Below are 18045 nucleotides of genomic sequence, written 5' to 3' on the forward strand. Positions count from 1 at the left end.
CCATATATATGATGTCTACAAGAAACCCATTTCAGACCTAAAGACACATATAGGGTGAAAGTGAGATGCTGGAAAAAGATATTCCACACAAATGGAAATCAAAAGAAAGCTGGAGTAGCAATTCTCGTATCAGACAAAATCAACCTTAAAATAAAGACTATTACAAGAGACATGGAAGGGCACTACATGATGATCAATGGATCGATCCAAGAGGAAGACAACTGACAATAACACAATAGTAGTAGGAGATTTTAACACCCCACTTACACCAATGGACAGATCATCAAAACGGAAAATTAATAAGAAAATACAAGCCCTAAAATGACACATTAGATCAGGTGAACCTCACTGATATCTTCAGGGCATTCCATCCAAACGCAGAAGAATATACTTTCTTCTCAAGTGCATATGGAACATTCTCTGGGACAGACCACATCTTGGGTCACAAATCAAACCTCAGTAAATTTAAGAAAACTGAAATAATATCAAGCCTTTTTTCTGACCACAATGCTATGAGACTAGATATCAATTATAAGAAAAAAAAATGTAAAAATACAAACACATGGAAATTAAACAATACATTTCTAAATAATGAACAGGTTACTGAAGAAATCAAAAGGCAAATAAAAAAATTCCTAGAAACAAATGACAATGAAAACACACCAACTCAAAACCTATAGTTTGCAGCAAAAGCAGTTGTAAGAGGGAAGTCTAGAGCAATACAATCCTACCTCAAGAAACAAGAAAAACATCAAATAGATAATCTAACTTTACACCTAAAACAATTGGAAAAAACAACAACAAAAAATCCCAAAGTTAGCAGAAGGAAAGAAATCATAAAGATCAAAGCACAAATAAATGAAAGAAACAATAGTAAAGATTAATAAAGCTAAAAGCTGGTTCTTTGAGAAGATAAACAAAATAGACAAATTTTTAGCCAGACTCATCAAGGAAAAAAGAAGAATTAGAAGTGAAAAAGAAGAGACTACAACAGACAATGCAGAAATACAGAGGATTATAAGAGACGACTACAAGCAACTACATGGCAATTAAATGGAAAACCTGAAAGAAGTGGACAGATTCTTAGAAAACTTCAATCTTGCAAGACTGAACCAGGAAGAAATAGAAATTATGAACAATCCAATTACAAGCACTGAAATCGAAACTGTGATCAAAAATCTCCCAAAAGACAAAAGCCCAGGGCCAGATGTCTTCACAGGTGAATTTTGTCATACATTTAGAGAAGAGCTCCAGTCAGAATGGCCATCATAAAAAAGTCTACAAACAATAAATGCTGGAGAAGGTATGGAGAAAGGGAACCTTCTGTTGGTGGGAATATAAATTGATATAGTCACTATGGAAGACAGTATGGAGATTCCTTAAAACACTAGGGGGAATAAAAAAACCACACCATATCACCCAGCAATCCCACTACTAGTTATATATCCTGAAGAAACCAAAATTGAAAAAGACACATGTATCCCAATATTCATTGCAGCACTATTTACAATAGCCAGAACATGGAAGCAACCTAGATGTCCATTGACAGATAAACGGATGACGCTGTGGTGCATATATACAATGGAATATTACTCAGCCATAAAAAGGAACAGCTTTGAGTCAGTTCTAATGAGGCAGATGAACCGAGAGCCTATTATACAGAGTGAAGTATGTCAGAAAGAGAAGGATAAATATTGTATATTAACAGAAATATATGGAGTCTAGAAAGATGGTACCTATGAATTTATTTGCAGGGCAGCAATGGAGAAACAGACATAGAGAACAGATTACTGGACGCGGGGCGGGGGGAGGAAGGGGAGGATATGTATGCAGAGAGTAACGTGGAAACTTACATTACCATGTGTAAAACCGACAGCCAATGGGAATTTGCCTATGATTCAGGGAGCTCAAACAGGGGCTCTGTAACAACCTAGAGGGGTGGGCTGGGGGAGAGGTTCAGGAGGGAGGCAATATGTGTATGCCTATGGCTGATTCGTGTTGGTACTTGGCAGAAAACAACAAAACTCTGTAAAGCAATTATCCTTCAATTAAAAATAAATGAATAAAATTCAAAAATTTTATCTGAAGAAAATAATTATGGATGCTAAATAAAAGTTAGCTGTAAAAACATACATTTAAAGCAGAGTTGGTTTTAATTGTGAAAATTTAGAAACTGGCTATCTGGCAACATCAACAGTTAAGTAAACTGAACTATAGCTGTACAAGGAATGTATCATGCAGCCATTCAAGTATTTACATATATTTAAGGATGTTGTTCCTAATACCATGGAATGAAAATGAAAATAGCAAGGCAGAAAGGCGTACAATGCTGCTTTTACATTACACACACATGCACACAGTGCAAAAAACGTTTCACAGATAAACATCACAGTATTTCCATCAGTAATGTCTCAGTTGGAGGGTTACAGGTTTTTTTCTGCAATCCAGGTATATTTCTTATGCAATTAGTAGTTTTACTCCTATGCATCTACAACTTCTAAATCTTTGCCAGGCAGAATATTTGGGGTATTAAATAAAAAGAGGCTAAAATGTGTAAAACATAGATTTTAAAACACTCATTTAATTTTTACAGAGAAGTTTCTTGAGAAGATTCAAAGTAGTCATTTATTATCTGCTGTTTATTTTTTAAAAGCGAAATCATTCATAAATAGAGTGCAATGCTTTGCTTCAGAATGTGGCTCTATCACTTCCTGGCTACACGACCCTGGATATGACACATATCTGTGCTTCAGTTTCTCCCTTTATACAACAGGTATAATATAACCATACCTGTGTTATAGGGTTGATGTGATAATAAATTAGTCAACACAAATAAAGTGCTTGGAGAAGCACCTAGCAAATATACACAGTCAATAAATACCAGCTACTGTTACCTGCTATTGTTGCTTTATGCCAGGAAAAAAAAATATTAAGAAAAATCTTGTTATGAATGACACACAGGAATCCAGCATTATTCTTATATGACATCAACAGATGAAAAAAATCCAGATCTGAGATAGACCAGGTGAGATTTTAAAGCAAAGGTACGTCTGTGAACTAGGTCATGAAAACAACTGGGAACAAGAAATATTAAAGCAATAATCATACTTTTAATAAGGCAGCAAAATTTTTTTCTCTTGGCTAAAAAACATGAAAACTTTGCCTTGAACCAGTTTATTCTAATATGGCTATCCTCTAGGAAATTAAAAATCAGAAAAGCTCATATTTTATTTACTAGATGTGACTAAATCAGTAAAGTTATGACCCATGCGTAGTAAAAATCAATTTAGTAATCCAGCATTTTTTTGTCTAAGAACCTAGAACAGTTACCAAAAATAAGAGAAATCAGAGTGCATCACACACAGTTATGGCAAGAATTGCTTCATCACATTTTTGCAGCAGTTAAAATATAATTTGTGTCTCTCTCGGGGCATGGTGGAAAACAGACCTCTTATTGTGTGTCACAGTATTAAGAAATTGAAGAAAAAGTGTTCTGCACCAATATTTAAGATTTTATATGTTCATCTGGGTAACAGATTATACACTTCTTTTGCCTTTATAAATTTTATAATTCATATTACAATGGAGGGTAATATAAAATTAGGTTGTTATTAGACATTTAAAGGTATAACAGAAATACAAAATGGTAAAGTGTCATGGAGTCTTTGGACAATGATTTTAAATTCCATTAGAAGGAAAAAAATTACCTATTTCCATCTGGCATTTGAAAAACAGAGGATAGAGGATACAGAATTTTCTTTATTAGATGTCCCAGTATCAGAAAAGGCAACTTGATGTGATAAATGGGTCACTGGCTTCAGAAACCTGGCAGACAGGGGCAGAAATGCCAGGTCCACAACTTATTAGCTTTGTAACATTCACCAGCTAACCTCTCAGACTTGGTTTTCTGAAACTTAAGAATTTAAAGATTAATGAAAGGATGTGTATCAAGCCTCCAACACTGTGCTCATATATAGTGAAAAATGTAAAAGTCTTCTCTCATAGCTCTAAAACTCACAAAAAGTGAAATTTCTTATACCAGTGTGAGAAATGGTCCAGGAAAACCTCACAGCTTATCTTGTTCACCCCTCAGATTGACCTTCAACCAATCGTACCTTGAAGACAAACCAGACAGAGCTTTCTTGAGGATCTCGGGGGTTCTATCTAGGGATGGTGGAATTTCTGGAATATCAGAATCTGTTCTGGAATCCAAGTCTCCATATCTGTCATCAATATCTGTTTCCTAAAATTAAAGAAAAAAGAAAATCACTTTGCAAAATAAAAGGGAAAAAAGTGCATGCTTGCCAATACATCTATTTATTGCTCAGAGTACCAACTCTCATTTCCATAACTTAAAAAAAAAAACTATTAACTTATCTTGAATATGCAAGCACTGTTGGACATCCTAATTAGTAAAGTTCCTGTTAAAGTCTATCAACATAAAGGATTAATTTAAACAAAAAACACAAAAAGAAATTTCTATATTATCTAAATCAGAAATTTACCCAAAATCAAATATTTATTATTTCTCCGCTTAACAGAAAATATAGTGTTTGTGTGAATGTAGATTCTGATCAAAGGTACATGAGTGAGTGAGTGAGTGAAGTCGCTCAGTTGTGTCCGACTCCCTGTGACCCCATGGACTGTAGCCTACCAGGCTCTTCTGTTCACGTACAATGGTACATAGTCTCTTTTTCATTCGATTGCAAAGCATCTACAATAATAGTAATATCTTACACTGGCATGGCATTTTAGATAGATAGTGAAGCTGAATCTGACCTCTGTACCCCAACACTGAATTAAATCTCTGAGACTTCTGGGTGAAGTTAAAGAAGAATAGCTTTATTGCTTTGCCAGGTAAAGGAAGCCACAGCAGGCTAATGCCCTCAAAATCATGTGTCCCAACTCGGAGAGAGTAATGAGAAGTTTTATAGTTATGGGGTGTGATCAACTTGTAGACATTCGTGCGACTGGTAGGTGGTAAGTAGGGTCAGCATCATCAACCTTCAGGTTCCAACTGGTCTGGGGTCTGTGTGCTTGTGGGCAGCGTACCCTCATTAATCATTAACTTCTCCCATCTGGTGGGGTTTTCAGTATCTGCACAACAGCTCAAAGATATTGCCATGGGTATCCCTTACTGGGGGACCAGGACCTTGCCCCAAGGCTGCACTATAGTTTCTCTTGACTGTTTCCCCCTTGTCTTGCATCCCCTCCCTTTCCTGATTAAGAACTGCTTGAATCTGGCTGCTGGAACTCAGTGAAGATCAGGGAGGCTGAATTAAAGTTATTTCCTGTAATCAGATGAATGGGGGACACAGAAAGGCTCTGTGCCCAGGAGTCCTACAGGGCCCTGCTAGGTATCAATAGATAGACAGATATAAATATGTAGATATACAGATACACAGACACACATATAAATAAATAAATATATATTCATATAAAAGAGATCAAATCAGTCAATCTTAGGATCCTTTTAGAGGAAATCAACCCTGAATATTCACTGGAAGGACTGATGCTAAAGCTGAAGCTTCAGTACTTTGGCCACCTGATGTGAAGAGTCAACTAACTGGAAAATACCCTGATGCTGGGAAAGACTGAAGGCAAGAGGAGAAGGAGATGACAGAGGATGAGATGGTTGAACGGCATCACCAACTCAATGGACATGAGTTGGAGCAAACTCCAGGAGATGGTGAAGGACAGGGAAGCCTGGAGTGCTGCAGGCCATGTGGTTGCAAAGAGTGGTATGCGACTTAGCGACTGAACGACAATACACATATAATTATTCTAAACACTCAGACTTCCATCATTTTACTAGATCCTCAAGAGATAATCCTGGCCATGATGGTGGAGTACAAAATCCTTGAGCCCACCTCCTCTCACAGACACACGAAGTTTACAACTATTATCAGAACAACTACTGGCGAGAAAGAGTGATAGAATCTACCAGAAAAGATCTTCTACAACTAAAGATACAAAGAAAAATCCACAAGGAGACAGACAGGAAGGGCAATGGGGTGGTACAGTCAAGATCCATACTGTAGAAAAAGCAGTGTTAAGAGGAAAGGTTATAGTGAAGCAAGCCTACCTCAGTCTCCTAAAACAAGGAAATACAAGCAAAAATAAACAAATGAAATATAAGGAGACTTAAAAGCTTTTGCACAGCAATGAAAACCATCAACAAAACAAAGACAACCTACTGAATGAGAGAAAATATTTGCAAATGTCATGACTAATAAGGAATTAATATCCAAAATATATAAACAGCTCATACAACTCAGTATCAAAAAACCAAACAACTCAATCAAAAAATGGGTAGAAGACCTGTATACACATTTTTCCAAAGAAGATATAAAAGTGGCCAGTAGGGACACGAAAAAGTGCTCAACATTACTAATTATCATAGAAATGAAAATCAAAACCACAATGATATATCACATCTGTCAGAATGACTATCATCAAAAAGACCACAAATAATAAATGTTGGCAATGATATGGAGAAAAGGGAACACTGTTGGTGGGAATGCAAATTTGAATAAGCACTGTGAAACCAGTATGGAGGTTCCTTTGTATATAATCTATATACATCCTTTCATAAACTTTACATCATCTCTAGATTAATTATAAAACCTAATATAATGTAAACAGTTGTAAATACAATGTAAACAATTGTGTGTGTGCTTAGTCACTCAGTTGTATCCGACTCTGCGACCCACTGGACTGTAGCCCGCCAGGCTCCTCTGTCCATGGGATTTTCCAGGCAAGAACACTGGAGTGGGTTGCCATTTCCTTCTCCAGGGGATCTTCCCGACCCAGGGATCAAACCCACATCTCCTATATTGGCAGGCAGATTCTTTACCCACTGAGCCATCAGGGAGCATCTTGCAAACAGTTGTGGTTTGGTTGCTAAGTCATGTCGGACTCTTTGTGACCCCATGGACTGAAGCCTGCAAGGCTCCTCTGTCCATGGGACTTCCCAAGCAAGAACACTGGAGTAGGTTGTCATCTCCTTCTCCGGGGAATCTTCCCCACTCAGGGATCAAACCTGGGTGTCCTGCATTGCAGGCAAATTCTTTACTAACTGAGCCACCAGGGAAGCCCAAACACAGTTGTGAGTATGCTGCAAATTCAAATTTTCCTTGTTGGGACCTTCTGGGATTTTTTTTTTCCCAAATATCTTGACGCACAGTTGGTTGAATCCACGGACTCAAAACCCGCAGATATGAGGGCTGACTGGACTAATTCCACCCCTACTCTAACTAGCAATGACAAAAGGCAAAACACTTGACCCTAAAGAAACTCAGCCTCTGGTTTCCTTAAAAAATAAAAGCATTGCACTTTCCACAAACTGCCTCAAAGTCCACTTGGCAATAAAGGTGATGTGCCCCAACCCACCGCAGTAGTTCATAAGCTTTGTGAGAAGAGGAAATACTACTGGCTTCACTTTTGACTCTCTAGAGGTTGGCAGAGGGCCTTGCACAGTGGTGGCACTTACAATGTAAACATGTGTTGAATGAACTGAGTCTGCAAACTTACGCTAACATTTAAGATTAAAATGGTTCTCAACTGTTCTTGCTAGGTGAGTAATCTAGGCCATGTCACCTTGCTTGAGACCACCTTTTAGCACTTGTGAAATGAGGGCTTCTGACTATGAAGGGCTATGGGCTATTCTTTTGCAAATATAAAAAGACAAGGAGAGTATTTCTGGTAAATGATGAATGGAAGTTGTTACCCTGCAAATCTCATTCCTACAGTGAAATGAACTTCAAAAGTACTTCACAAATGTCGATTTATTTATACCTCACACTACCTTATAGATAAGTGAATGATCACATCCTTTTTGTAAGTGAAAAAAATTTAGGCTCACAAAGATGGAGTAAAGTGCCCTAAGTTTACTCAGCTCGAAGCAATGCAGCCAGAAGGCAGAAAGGAAATTTAAATGGCAATTTTTCCACAAACTGATCTGCAGACCCAGTGCAATCCCAGTCATCTCAATTGGCTTTTATTTTGTGTGGAAATAAACAGGCTGACTCTAAAATTTATATGAAAATGCAAAAGGACCTTAAGAGCCAGAACCACCTGCAGATAAAAACAAAACTGAAGGACTTACAGTTTTCAAAGCTATTATAAAGCTGTAACTGTGATATTGGCATAAAAACCGATCAATGTAATAGAAGAAAGAGTCTAGAAATTAATCCACACTTATATGGCCAATTGACTTCAACAAAGTTGAAAGGTAATTCAATATACAATGCTGGAATGATTAGATAACCATATGTGAAAGGAAGGAAGGAAGGAAAAACTTTGATCCATACTTCACAGTACTTATAAAAATTAATTCAAAATAGATCAAACATTTACATAAAGCTATAAAATTCCATAAACCCTTTGAGACCTAAGGTTAGGCAAAGACTTAAATATGACAAGAAAAAAGTAGGATTCATAAAAGAAAAACGTATAAAACCACTTCAAAATTAAATTGTTCTGCTTTTCAAAAGACACTGTTAAGAGAAAGAGAAAACAGCTATAGACTGGGAAAAGATATCTGCAAGAGAGAATGTGCGCTCAGTCATGTCCAACTCTTTGCAACCCCATGGACTGTAGCCCAAGGGGTTCCTCCATCCACGGAATTTTCCAGGCAAGAATCCTGGAGTGGGTTGCCATTTCCTACTCCAGAGGATCTCTTGTGTCTCCTGCATTGGCAGGCAGATTCTTTACCACTAGGACCACCTGGGAAGACCTGATATTTGCAAATTACATGTCAAATAAGGGTCTTGCATCCAGAATATATCAAGAATTCCCAACATTCAATAAGAAAACAATCGACGTAATCAAAAGACATGGGCGAAGCTTTATTTGAACAGACATCTCACTGAAGGCAATACACTGATGGTAAATTGGCACATGAAGAAACACTCAACATCTCAGTTATTAGGGAGTGAAAGTGAAAGTCCCTCAGTTAATGTCTGACTCTTTGTGACATATGGACTATATAGTCCATGGAATTCTCCAGGCCAGAATCTGGAGTGGGTAGCCCTTCCCTTCTCCAGGGGATCTTCCCAACACAGGGATCAAAACCAGGTCTCCCTTATTACAAGCAGACTCTTTACCAGCTGAGCCACAAGGGAAGCCCAAGAATACTGGTGTGGGTAGCCTATGCCCTCTCCAGTGGATCATCCCAACACAGGAACTGAACCAGGGTCTCCTGCATTGCAGGCGGATTCTTTACCAACTGAGCTATGAGGGAAGTTATTAGGGAAAGGCAAATCAAAACCGCAGTAAGATACTACGACAGACCTTCTAGCATAGCTAAAAAATAAAAACTGAACATACCAAGTCTCAGAGAAGATGTATTGAAACTGGGCCTCTCATACACTGCTGGTGGGAATGTGTACAATCACTCTGGAAAAGAGTTTGGCAGGTTCTTAAAAAGTTAAATACACATCCACCCTATGAGCCAGTAATTTCAATCCTAGGTATCTGCCCCAAAGAAATGAAAGCATATATCCACACAAAGACAGTACACAATGTTCATGGCAGCTTTCTTTGTAATAGCTCCAAACTGGAAACAATTCAAATGTTGAAAAGGACAAACTGGGCTACATCCATACAATGGAAAACTACTCAGCAATGAAAATGAACTACTGATATACGCAACAATATGGGTGAATGTCAAAAAAATTATGCTGAGTAAAAAGAAGCCAGACAAAATGTACATATGATATGTATATGTATACATATATGTGGGTATATGCATACATGTATGTACTGAATTCTACTTACATAAAATTCTGGAAAATACACATTCATCTATAGTGCCAGAAAGCAGATCAGAGATTATTGTGCTTAGTCGCTCAGCTGTGCCCGACACTTGGTGACCCTTTGGACAGCAGCCTGCCAGGCTCCTCTGTCCATGGGACTGCCCCAGCAAGATTGCTGGAATGGGCTGCCATCTCCTCCTGCGGGGGATCTTCTGACCCAGGGATGGAACCCATGTCTCCTACCTCTCCTGGATTGGGAGGTGGATTCTTTACCACTGAGCCACCAGGGAAGCCCAATCAGTGATTATCAAGGGGCAAAGGGGGAATTACACAAGGACAGGAGCAAACTTTTAGTGGTGACGGGTTTGTTCACTATCTTTATTGCAGTGGTAAATTCATGGGCGTATGCGTATGTCAGACTGCACAGTGTAATAAGCATGGTGACTTTAGTGTATGTCACATAGGTCATGGGGCCTCCTGAAGGGTACACAGGAGCCTGTGGTCAGGGAAAGAGAACTGAAGTGCTTCTTGACGCTGGGGACTGAAAAGAAAGGAAGAAAACCATTCAAGATGATGGCTCCAAAGAAGACTCTAAATGAATCAAAGTAAGCAGCAGTTTAGAATGCAACAAAGGATAATGCATTAAATCAATCACAATTCCCACCCCTCTCACATCTAGTCCCCTAAAACTTGAGTCAGACGGCCAGTGTCAGCTTCTCCACTCCACTACAGGTCCCTCGAGCTTCACACTGATTCCTGTACCTGCTGCTGCCACTAAGTCACTTCAGTTGTGTCCGACTCTTTGTGACCCTACGGACTGTCCATGGGTTCTCCAGGCAAGAATACTGGAGTAGGTTGCCATTTCCTTCTTCAGAGGATTCCTGTACCCAGCATTAAAACTGCAAACAAGCATATAGAAAGCCTCAAGTGACACAATTCTGTGCCTAAAAGGATGGAAGGTTTTTAAAAATCTTGAATCTAAACAGTTCTTGGGCTTCCCTGGTGGTTCAGTGGTCAAGAATCGCCTGCCAATGCAACAGATGCAGGTTCAGTCCCTGGGCTGGGCAGATCCCCTGGAGAAGAGAATGGCTACCGACTCCAGTATTCTTGCCTGGGAACTCCCATGCACAGAGGAGCCTGGTGGGCTACAGTTCACAGGGTTGCAAAGAGTTGGAACTGACTAAGTGACTAAACAACAACAAACAGCTCTTACTTGAAAGAATGGTAGTTTATATTCCTGATTTCAGCATTTTCTCTCAGTCTCTTCACTGTTTCCAGTGCTAAGTCTCTTCAGTAATGTCCAGCTCTTTGCAACCCCATGGACTGTAGCCTGCCATGCTCCTCTCTCCATAGGATTTTTCAGGCAAAAATACTAGAGTGGGTTTCCATTTCCTTCTCCAGGGGATCTTCCCTACCCAAGGATCAAACGTGGGTCTCCTGCATTGCAGGCAGATTCTTTACCAACTGAACCACCACAGAAGCCCTTTCTTATTCTCAGCTATTAAATGGGAAATATTCCTAACCCACACAGTTAGGGTTAGGACAGGGTTGCAGCACACCAGGTTTTCCTGTCCTTCACTATCTCCTGGAATTTGCTCAGATTCATGTCCAGAGTTGGTGATGCTGTCTAACCATCTCATCCTCTGCCGCTCTCTTCTCCTTTTGCCTTTGATCTTTCCCAGAATCAGGATCTTTTCCAATGAGTCGGCTCTTCACTTCAAGTGGCCAAAGTATTGCTACTACTACTGCTACTGAGTTAAGAACTATGATGATGCAGTACAAAACAAATTTGTGCCATTTTAATTCAACTGAATCTTCACTGAGTTTGATGATTCTGCCGGTGGCCTCTTGATCACTCTCTAAAATGACATTCCAACAGTGTCCCAGTCAGAGATGAGTTCTAGTTCCAGCTCTGCACCTGTCTGAGGTCATTTTGGGTAATAACAAACACAGTCTAAGGCAAGTTTATTATTTAAAAATACACACACATGCACATATATACACATGTGTATAGTTGAACTAAATTTTTCTAAGGTCTCTTGAAGCTCTGTGGTTCTCAGACCCTACTTCATTGGGAAAATTTAAAGCATCAAACACTGATTTCCCCCTTCTGTTTTTCAAAATGTTTCTGTATCTAACCTCAATTCCTTCTTTCCTTTCCCTGAATACCCCGATCCTCTGTATTCTCCACACTACGTCTGCTTTCTTTTTCCTAGGGACAGACCATCCTTGTCAGCATCTTCACTCCCACTTGACCTCTTTATGTAAATACTTGTCTTTCCTTGTTTGAAAAGGGAAATTTTTACTCCATCCTCCTGTCCTCTCTAGCTGCTATTCTGTGCTCCTTTCACAGGCACTTTCTACAATTACTACCAATTTTTACCCCTCACATTCCTCGGCCTAAACCTCAGCTTCTATAAAGGACTTGGGCTAAATCCCATGTTCTCCACCTCTTCCTCATTTCTAAATACTAATGACAATATCTTCTAAGCAATCCCTCCTCCTTTAGCTCTCAGGATCTCTCTATCTTGGTGTCTTCCTTACATTTCTACCCCTCCTGTAAACATGGGCACCTCCCATGGCTCAGTCTTCAGTTCTCTCTCCTTTCCATCCTAATCAAAAGTCTCTTGTTGTTCACTTACTAAGTCCTGTCCAACCCCTTGCCACCTCCACGGATGACAGGCTTCCCTGTCCTTCACTATCTCCCGGAGCTTGCTCAAACCCATGTCCACTGAGTCGGTGATACCACTCAACCATCTTATCCTCTGTTGTCCCCTTCTCCTCCTGCCCTCAGTCTTTCCCAGCATCAGGGTCTTTTTCAATGAGTCAGCTCATCACATCAGGTGGCTAAGTTAATGGAGCTTCGGCATCAGTCCTCTAGACTTGACCACTCAGTTCTGTTCCCACCACCACCTGGAGCCACTTCCCTACTTTAGAGAATGCCATACCTGCCCCACTCAACTCACCCGTCTCCCACATCACCTGCAAAAACCCCGCAAAACTGCCCATTTTTGTTTTTTTTTTAAGTCTCTTAAGTTGTGGACCAAAATGTGCCTCCAGCGGGCTCTTTTATTAGTCTTACCCTTGTCGAGGGTCCCATCACCATCATCTAAGATATGCTTCCTGTCTCTCAACCCCTACTCCTCCACTCTTCCTAGACTTAGGACGTGCCTTCATTATTTCATATGTATAGCATTTGCAATACACACCTATTTGGTTTCTCTGTGGCAGCTCTCTTCCCCTTCCAACACTTTCTCCAGACTGCTGCTAGAATGACAGGTTAATGCCCCTGCAAAAACTCAGTGGCTTCCAGGAGTCCACAGAAGAAAGCTTAACCTCCGTCGCAAGACCCTTAAACTCCCAACCCCTCCTTGCAAACTATAGTTTATACTCCAGGACTACCAAACTAAGCTCAGTTCACTGTGCCTAGAATGCTGATTCAAGAAACAGTTCCATGCGCCCTTTGCCTAGAATGCCTTTCCCTAACACCTGTCTACCTAGCAAGTCCCCAGGCATCTTTTAATTCCAAACTCAACCCTCATCTCCTCTTTCAAGTCTTTCCTGTTGTCTCCATATAGTGTCCAGCTATGCCCTCTTTGCTAAGAGCAAAGTAAAGAAGGCCTGTTCAGACTTCTATTAAGTCTAATTATGCGTGTCTCCTGGGGGAGGGGGGGGGTTCCTTGAGGGAGTGGTCTTGCTATCTCTTAAGTATTAATCCAGCATTTAGCAACTGGGAACATTTTCACTTGCTAATGCCCTGAGCACAGAGCTTTCTCTCCGAATAAGTCTCCAGGTCCTGAAGGAAGAGAAGGTCATGTTAATAACACCATTGCAAAAAGACTACAAAATGGCATGGGAGTGTACAATAATAGCAGAATACAACACACTTCCTGTACTTCTTTCATTAATTTCATAAGTGTTTTTGCCTTTACTGTAACTTGACTAGAGAAGGCACTTAGAAGAGTTTAAATGAACCAAATATTAACCAGCCTCCGATGTGCAGGCTGATTTTATAATGGCCCTTGACCTGGAAATACAGGTGCATTCAAATATACACCCTGATAAGCAAGGACAGAGAGAGGATAGAGTTCGATGACTCAGAGTTTGCCAAGTCAAAAGTTCCTTGCAATAAATTCTAAAAGGATGCAATATTTTAGATATGGTTTGAAAAATGCTCATCCTTGATGATTTAGAAATCTTAACAGAACTGGTTACACATGGCACCATCTACTCTCAGAAGAGAATCCAGCTAGGTATGTATTAATGAAAACTAACAGAAACATAAAACATATATCTTGTGCATTGTGATCATACATATTCACAAGCTTGTAAATGTATGGATAAATTAAGGTTGACAATAAAACCTAACAGTGCCACACTTAGGAATAAAAATGCAGTGAGATAACCCACTCAAACATAGCTAGAGACAACAGTTCTAATGGCTCCAATCAAACCAGAGGAGTAGTTTTCATTTTAAATGTAGTATTAGGGTATTAAGAAACTAATTGCTTCAAAAGTTATTTTATGGATGGCTTCCTTGAACATGTTTTTTCTTTTTAAAAGCTTGTTATTTTCTCCCAGTTAAGGAAGTGATCATGGGGAAGCTGGTATTTCCTTGGTTCTAAACTATACCAGTGCTAAAACAAAACAAACCCCAACCTAATTAATTCTATTTTTGGTCTAGTTTCCAAGGCAGTTTTCACAAAAACTATTCTCAGCCCACTGTTTTCAGCTTTGTAACATCAACCTTCAGTAGCCAGAAACTGTTACACTTTGTGTAATCCCTGGACACACATGTTCTATCATAGATCACTTTATTCCACCTGCCTCTCAAGGGTAAAGGAAAAAAAAAGGATCTGTCTTCCCATTGATTTTAAAGTTTCTTTCCTAAAATCACTGTTGTGAGACGTGTTCCCACCTTAGTTTTATAACTTTGGTTACCTCAAGTTCATCAGCATCAAGTTTCTGGCGGAACCCTCCCCAAATTGGAACTGTGAGTCTCAGCAACAGTGTGTGAGTCGCTCAGTTGGGTCCAACTCTTTGCCACCCTAAGGACTCACGTAGCCTCTATCCACGGAATTCTCCAGGCAAGAATACTGGAGTGGGTGGCCATTCCCCTCTCCAGGGGATCTTCCCAACTCAGGGATTGAACCTGGGTCCCCTACATTGCAGGCAGATTCTTTACCATCTGAGCCACCAGGGAGACCCTTCTCAGCAACTGTATAAACAAGACAAAAAGGGAATCAGGGACAGTCTCTAGTTCCAAGAGGCCACTGACCTGACCTGACCTTGAGCAATCTACTTCACCTCTGTAATACAAACTGCAGTACCTGCTTCCAAAAGATTGCTTCCAGAACTAGTTTCCGTGCTTTGAGTTTCTAAGATAAAATGGAATTTAATAGAAGATTTCATAAAACAATCGTATTGCCTGGCCCAATTTCCTAAACTGTCCAGGACAAAAAAGTTGTAAAACTGGATTCCCCCCTGCCCAAATTTCTACTTGCACCACTGTATTACCAAATAAGCTGAAGTCTGTCTCTCTCCAACTTTTTAAAAAGCATACTAGCATTACATCTACTTATTCTGCAAGGTAAAGTAAAGGCAATCTGTAGAGATGGAAATTTTTAAAGTCCTTATAAATTCACGTTATCAGGTCAGATGAAATCCGTTGGTAGAAGTGCATTGTCCGCCGCGGACTCAAAAGAAGCTGGAGGGTCACAATAGGGTCAAACCTCTGAAATCTATGATTCTGAGAAAGGACAGAGGAAACGAAAGTGCTGATGGGGGAGCGCGAGAAGCCGAGCGTCAGGGTCCGATGACAGGTTAGAAGCGAAGGTGCGTGTCTTAAGTTTAGTCCTAACTCTCCTGAGAAGAGGTGGGAGGCGCGGCTACTAGACGCTGCGAACTCTTAGGGTGGGAGGGACCATCCCGGTTCTAGCGTCGGCCCCAGACCCCGGGAAGGGGGAACTGGAATCGCAGAAAGTAAACTGGAGTCAAGTTGAATCCTGCAGCCTTCCCGGGAGCGGCCGCGGTCACCCCGAGAAGCGCACCGTCGCTGGGGTCCGGCTCCCACTGAAGTCAGCCGGGGCGGAGCGCGGCGCGGCGGGCAGCTTCACCTGACATTCGGCGGGGCCCCACCCTCGCTCCCTCCCGCCCTGGTGTCCCGGCCCCCATGAGACGCAGCCCGGGACGCGGGGGTTGCGCCTCTCGGGCTCCACTTACTTTGTCACTGGTGCTCTCGGTTTCGTGGTCGCCGCCGGCCGCCTCTCCCTCGCGGGGTGGCGACGCCGCCTCTCCCCCGGGGCCGGGGCCGCCGCCTCCCCGGTGCCTGAGTTCCCACATCTCCGGCTCCCGCGCAGCCGGGCCGGTCTCCTCCAGCGCCCCCGAAATCCGAGCTTGCGAGCGAGGTCTCGAAGTCCGGCCAAGCCGCGGCCACTCACAGGCCTCCCCCCGGCCCCCCGCACCCCACCTGGAGGCGCCGCTGCCGCCGCCGCCTCGCCAGGTCACCCCCAAAACGGCATCAACGAGCGAACGCTCGTGGCCGCCTCCAGCGAGCGCGGCGCCGGGGGCCGGCTCGGGGAGCCCGGCCCGAGCGGAGAAGGCGGGGGCGCGGCGGAGGACGGCCGCTGGTTGCCAGGTGCGCGTCCCCACGCGGAGGCCCAGGTGGGAGGAGGAGAAAGGACCGGGAGAGCAAGAGCTAGCCTGACCCGCTTTAGCGCTCAGCCGGGGCGCCCGCCGCCCGGGCCCAGCCACTCCCCGCCCCGCCCCCGGACTCAGGAGTCAGCCGCTCCCGGCCCCCCTACACCTTTCTCCCGGTTCCTGCCTCCTGCAGCAGGTCACGCGCCGCAGGCCCCGCCCCACCCCGCCCCTCTGCGCTGCACTGCGGTTCCCACAGCCCCGCCTCCCTCGCCGGGGTGACGTCATGGGTCCCGACCCGAGGCTCCGCCCCGGCCTCCTGCGAGCGCGCAGGTGGGGCGGCTCGCAGGCAAGGTGCGGGCTGGAGCGCGCGGGAGGAGCAGGGAGGCGGAGGAGGGTCGAGCTGCTTGCTCGGAAGTGAGGGCTGAGAACTTGTGGACTCGCCCCGGAGCCACTGGGAGGGCCGGAAGAACTCCTCGGAGGCCGCCCGGTCAATATTGACCGCGCTCGGCCCCTGCCCCTTCTCAGGGCTCTCCGGCCGCGCCGCGGCAGCTTGACACACCTCGGCGTTCAAACCTCAGAGGTTTAGGAGGTGTCCAGAAGCAGAAACCTGTCGGGCTGGATAAACCCGACGACTTGGCGGCGTTCTGCCCGGTGTCATCACCTGCAAAAATGGGAGATGCGTTGGCCTCACTGGGCGTCCTGGGGTGAGTTGGCCAGTTTCAACTACATGCCCGAACTGCTTCTCCAAGGAATTCGCGGATTGAAATCTCTCAAAAAATTCACTGCCTAGGGCCTGGAGAGAGAACCAGGACTCTGAGATGCCACCAGGTGCAGTTGCCAACCAGCTAATCTCTAAGCAGTCATGGACCTTGAGCTGCTAAAGTTGGAACAGGAAGGGCACAAGATCCGCCTTAATTCCGCTCCAAATCCTGTTAGAAGGTGATTAGTTTTCTTGACACGTATGGACCACCTGGTCATTACTGACAAGCTGACACAAGGGGCGAGGTGTGGAGAGGAGACAGGCCATCATACAAACAGGACAGTGTTTAGTAGGACACACTTATAGAAATAAATCAAAATATAAATCTCCCAAGGTCATTACTGACCCACTGAAAACAAGTAAGGTGGTTCTGAAAACTGAATAACAAGCAAAAATAAAAAGTCAAAGTAGGACGCACTGAAAACCAGGGCACAAAGACATTATTTTCCATCATCAAACAGATCTTTAAAGCTCTGAGTTCAGATTGGGTTGTCATATTTTCAAAGGGATAGAAAGGAACATCAGTCTTCTGGGAAGAGCAAAAATGACAACAGGTATGAGAAAATAAGTCCTTTGAGTCACAGTCATGGCGTGGTTATCCCTAAGGAACAGAAGACTATAGGGTGACTGGTTTAATCCATTGTTCTTCATTTCTTTGGAGAACAGAGTTGAAGCACTGCCTGATTCTCAGGAACATAAGGTTGAAGAAACTGACGAAGGCAGTGATGGAGTCTCCCATCTGAGGTCTAGTAAAGAAGCCTGAGTTCTAGCTCCACCAATGTCACTAATTGGGTGTGGCCTTGGATAAGTCGTTAAGCCTCAGCGTCCCCAACTATAAAGTGGATAGTTGCAAGGATGGCCGTTGTGGTCCTTTCCAGCTTACAAATG

The 18045-nt window shown here is 42.7% G+C and overlaps 1 protein-coding gene across 1 annotated transcript in view; it reads right to left on the reverse strand.

Moving 5' to 3' along the window:
• Positions 1-16588, reverse strand: part of CDS1 (CDP-diacylglycerol synthase 1) — a 70889-nt gene extending 54301 nt beyond the window's left edge. Inside the window, exons 1-2 of the mRNA XM_043906286.1 lie at positions 15981-16588; positions 4116-4243 (exon numbers count right to left, since the gene is read on the reverse strand). Of these exons, the coding sequence (XP_043762221.1) occupies positions 4116-4243; positions 15981-16100 (248 nt within the window). The 5' untranslated portion in view covers positions 16101-16588. The remainder of the gene's footprint in view (positions 1-4115; positions 4244-15980) is intronic.
• Between the last annotated feature and the right edge of the window lie 1457 nt (positions 16589-18045).

Source organism: Cervus elaphus, chromosome 6, assembly GCF_910594005.1.
Source record: "Cervus elaphus chromosome 6, mCerEla1.1, whole genome shotgun sequence".
Classification (NCBI taxonomy): domain Eukaryota; kingdom Metazoa; phylum Chordata; class Mammalia; order Artiodactyla; family Cervidae; genus Cervus; species Cervus elaphus.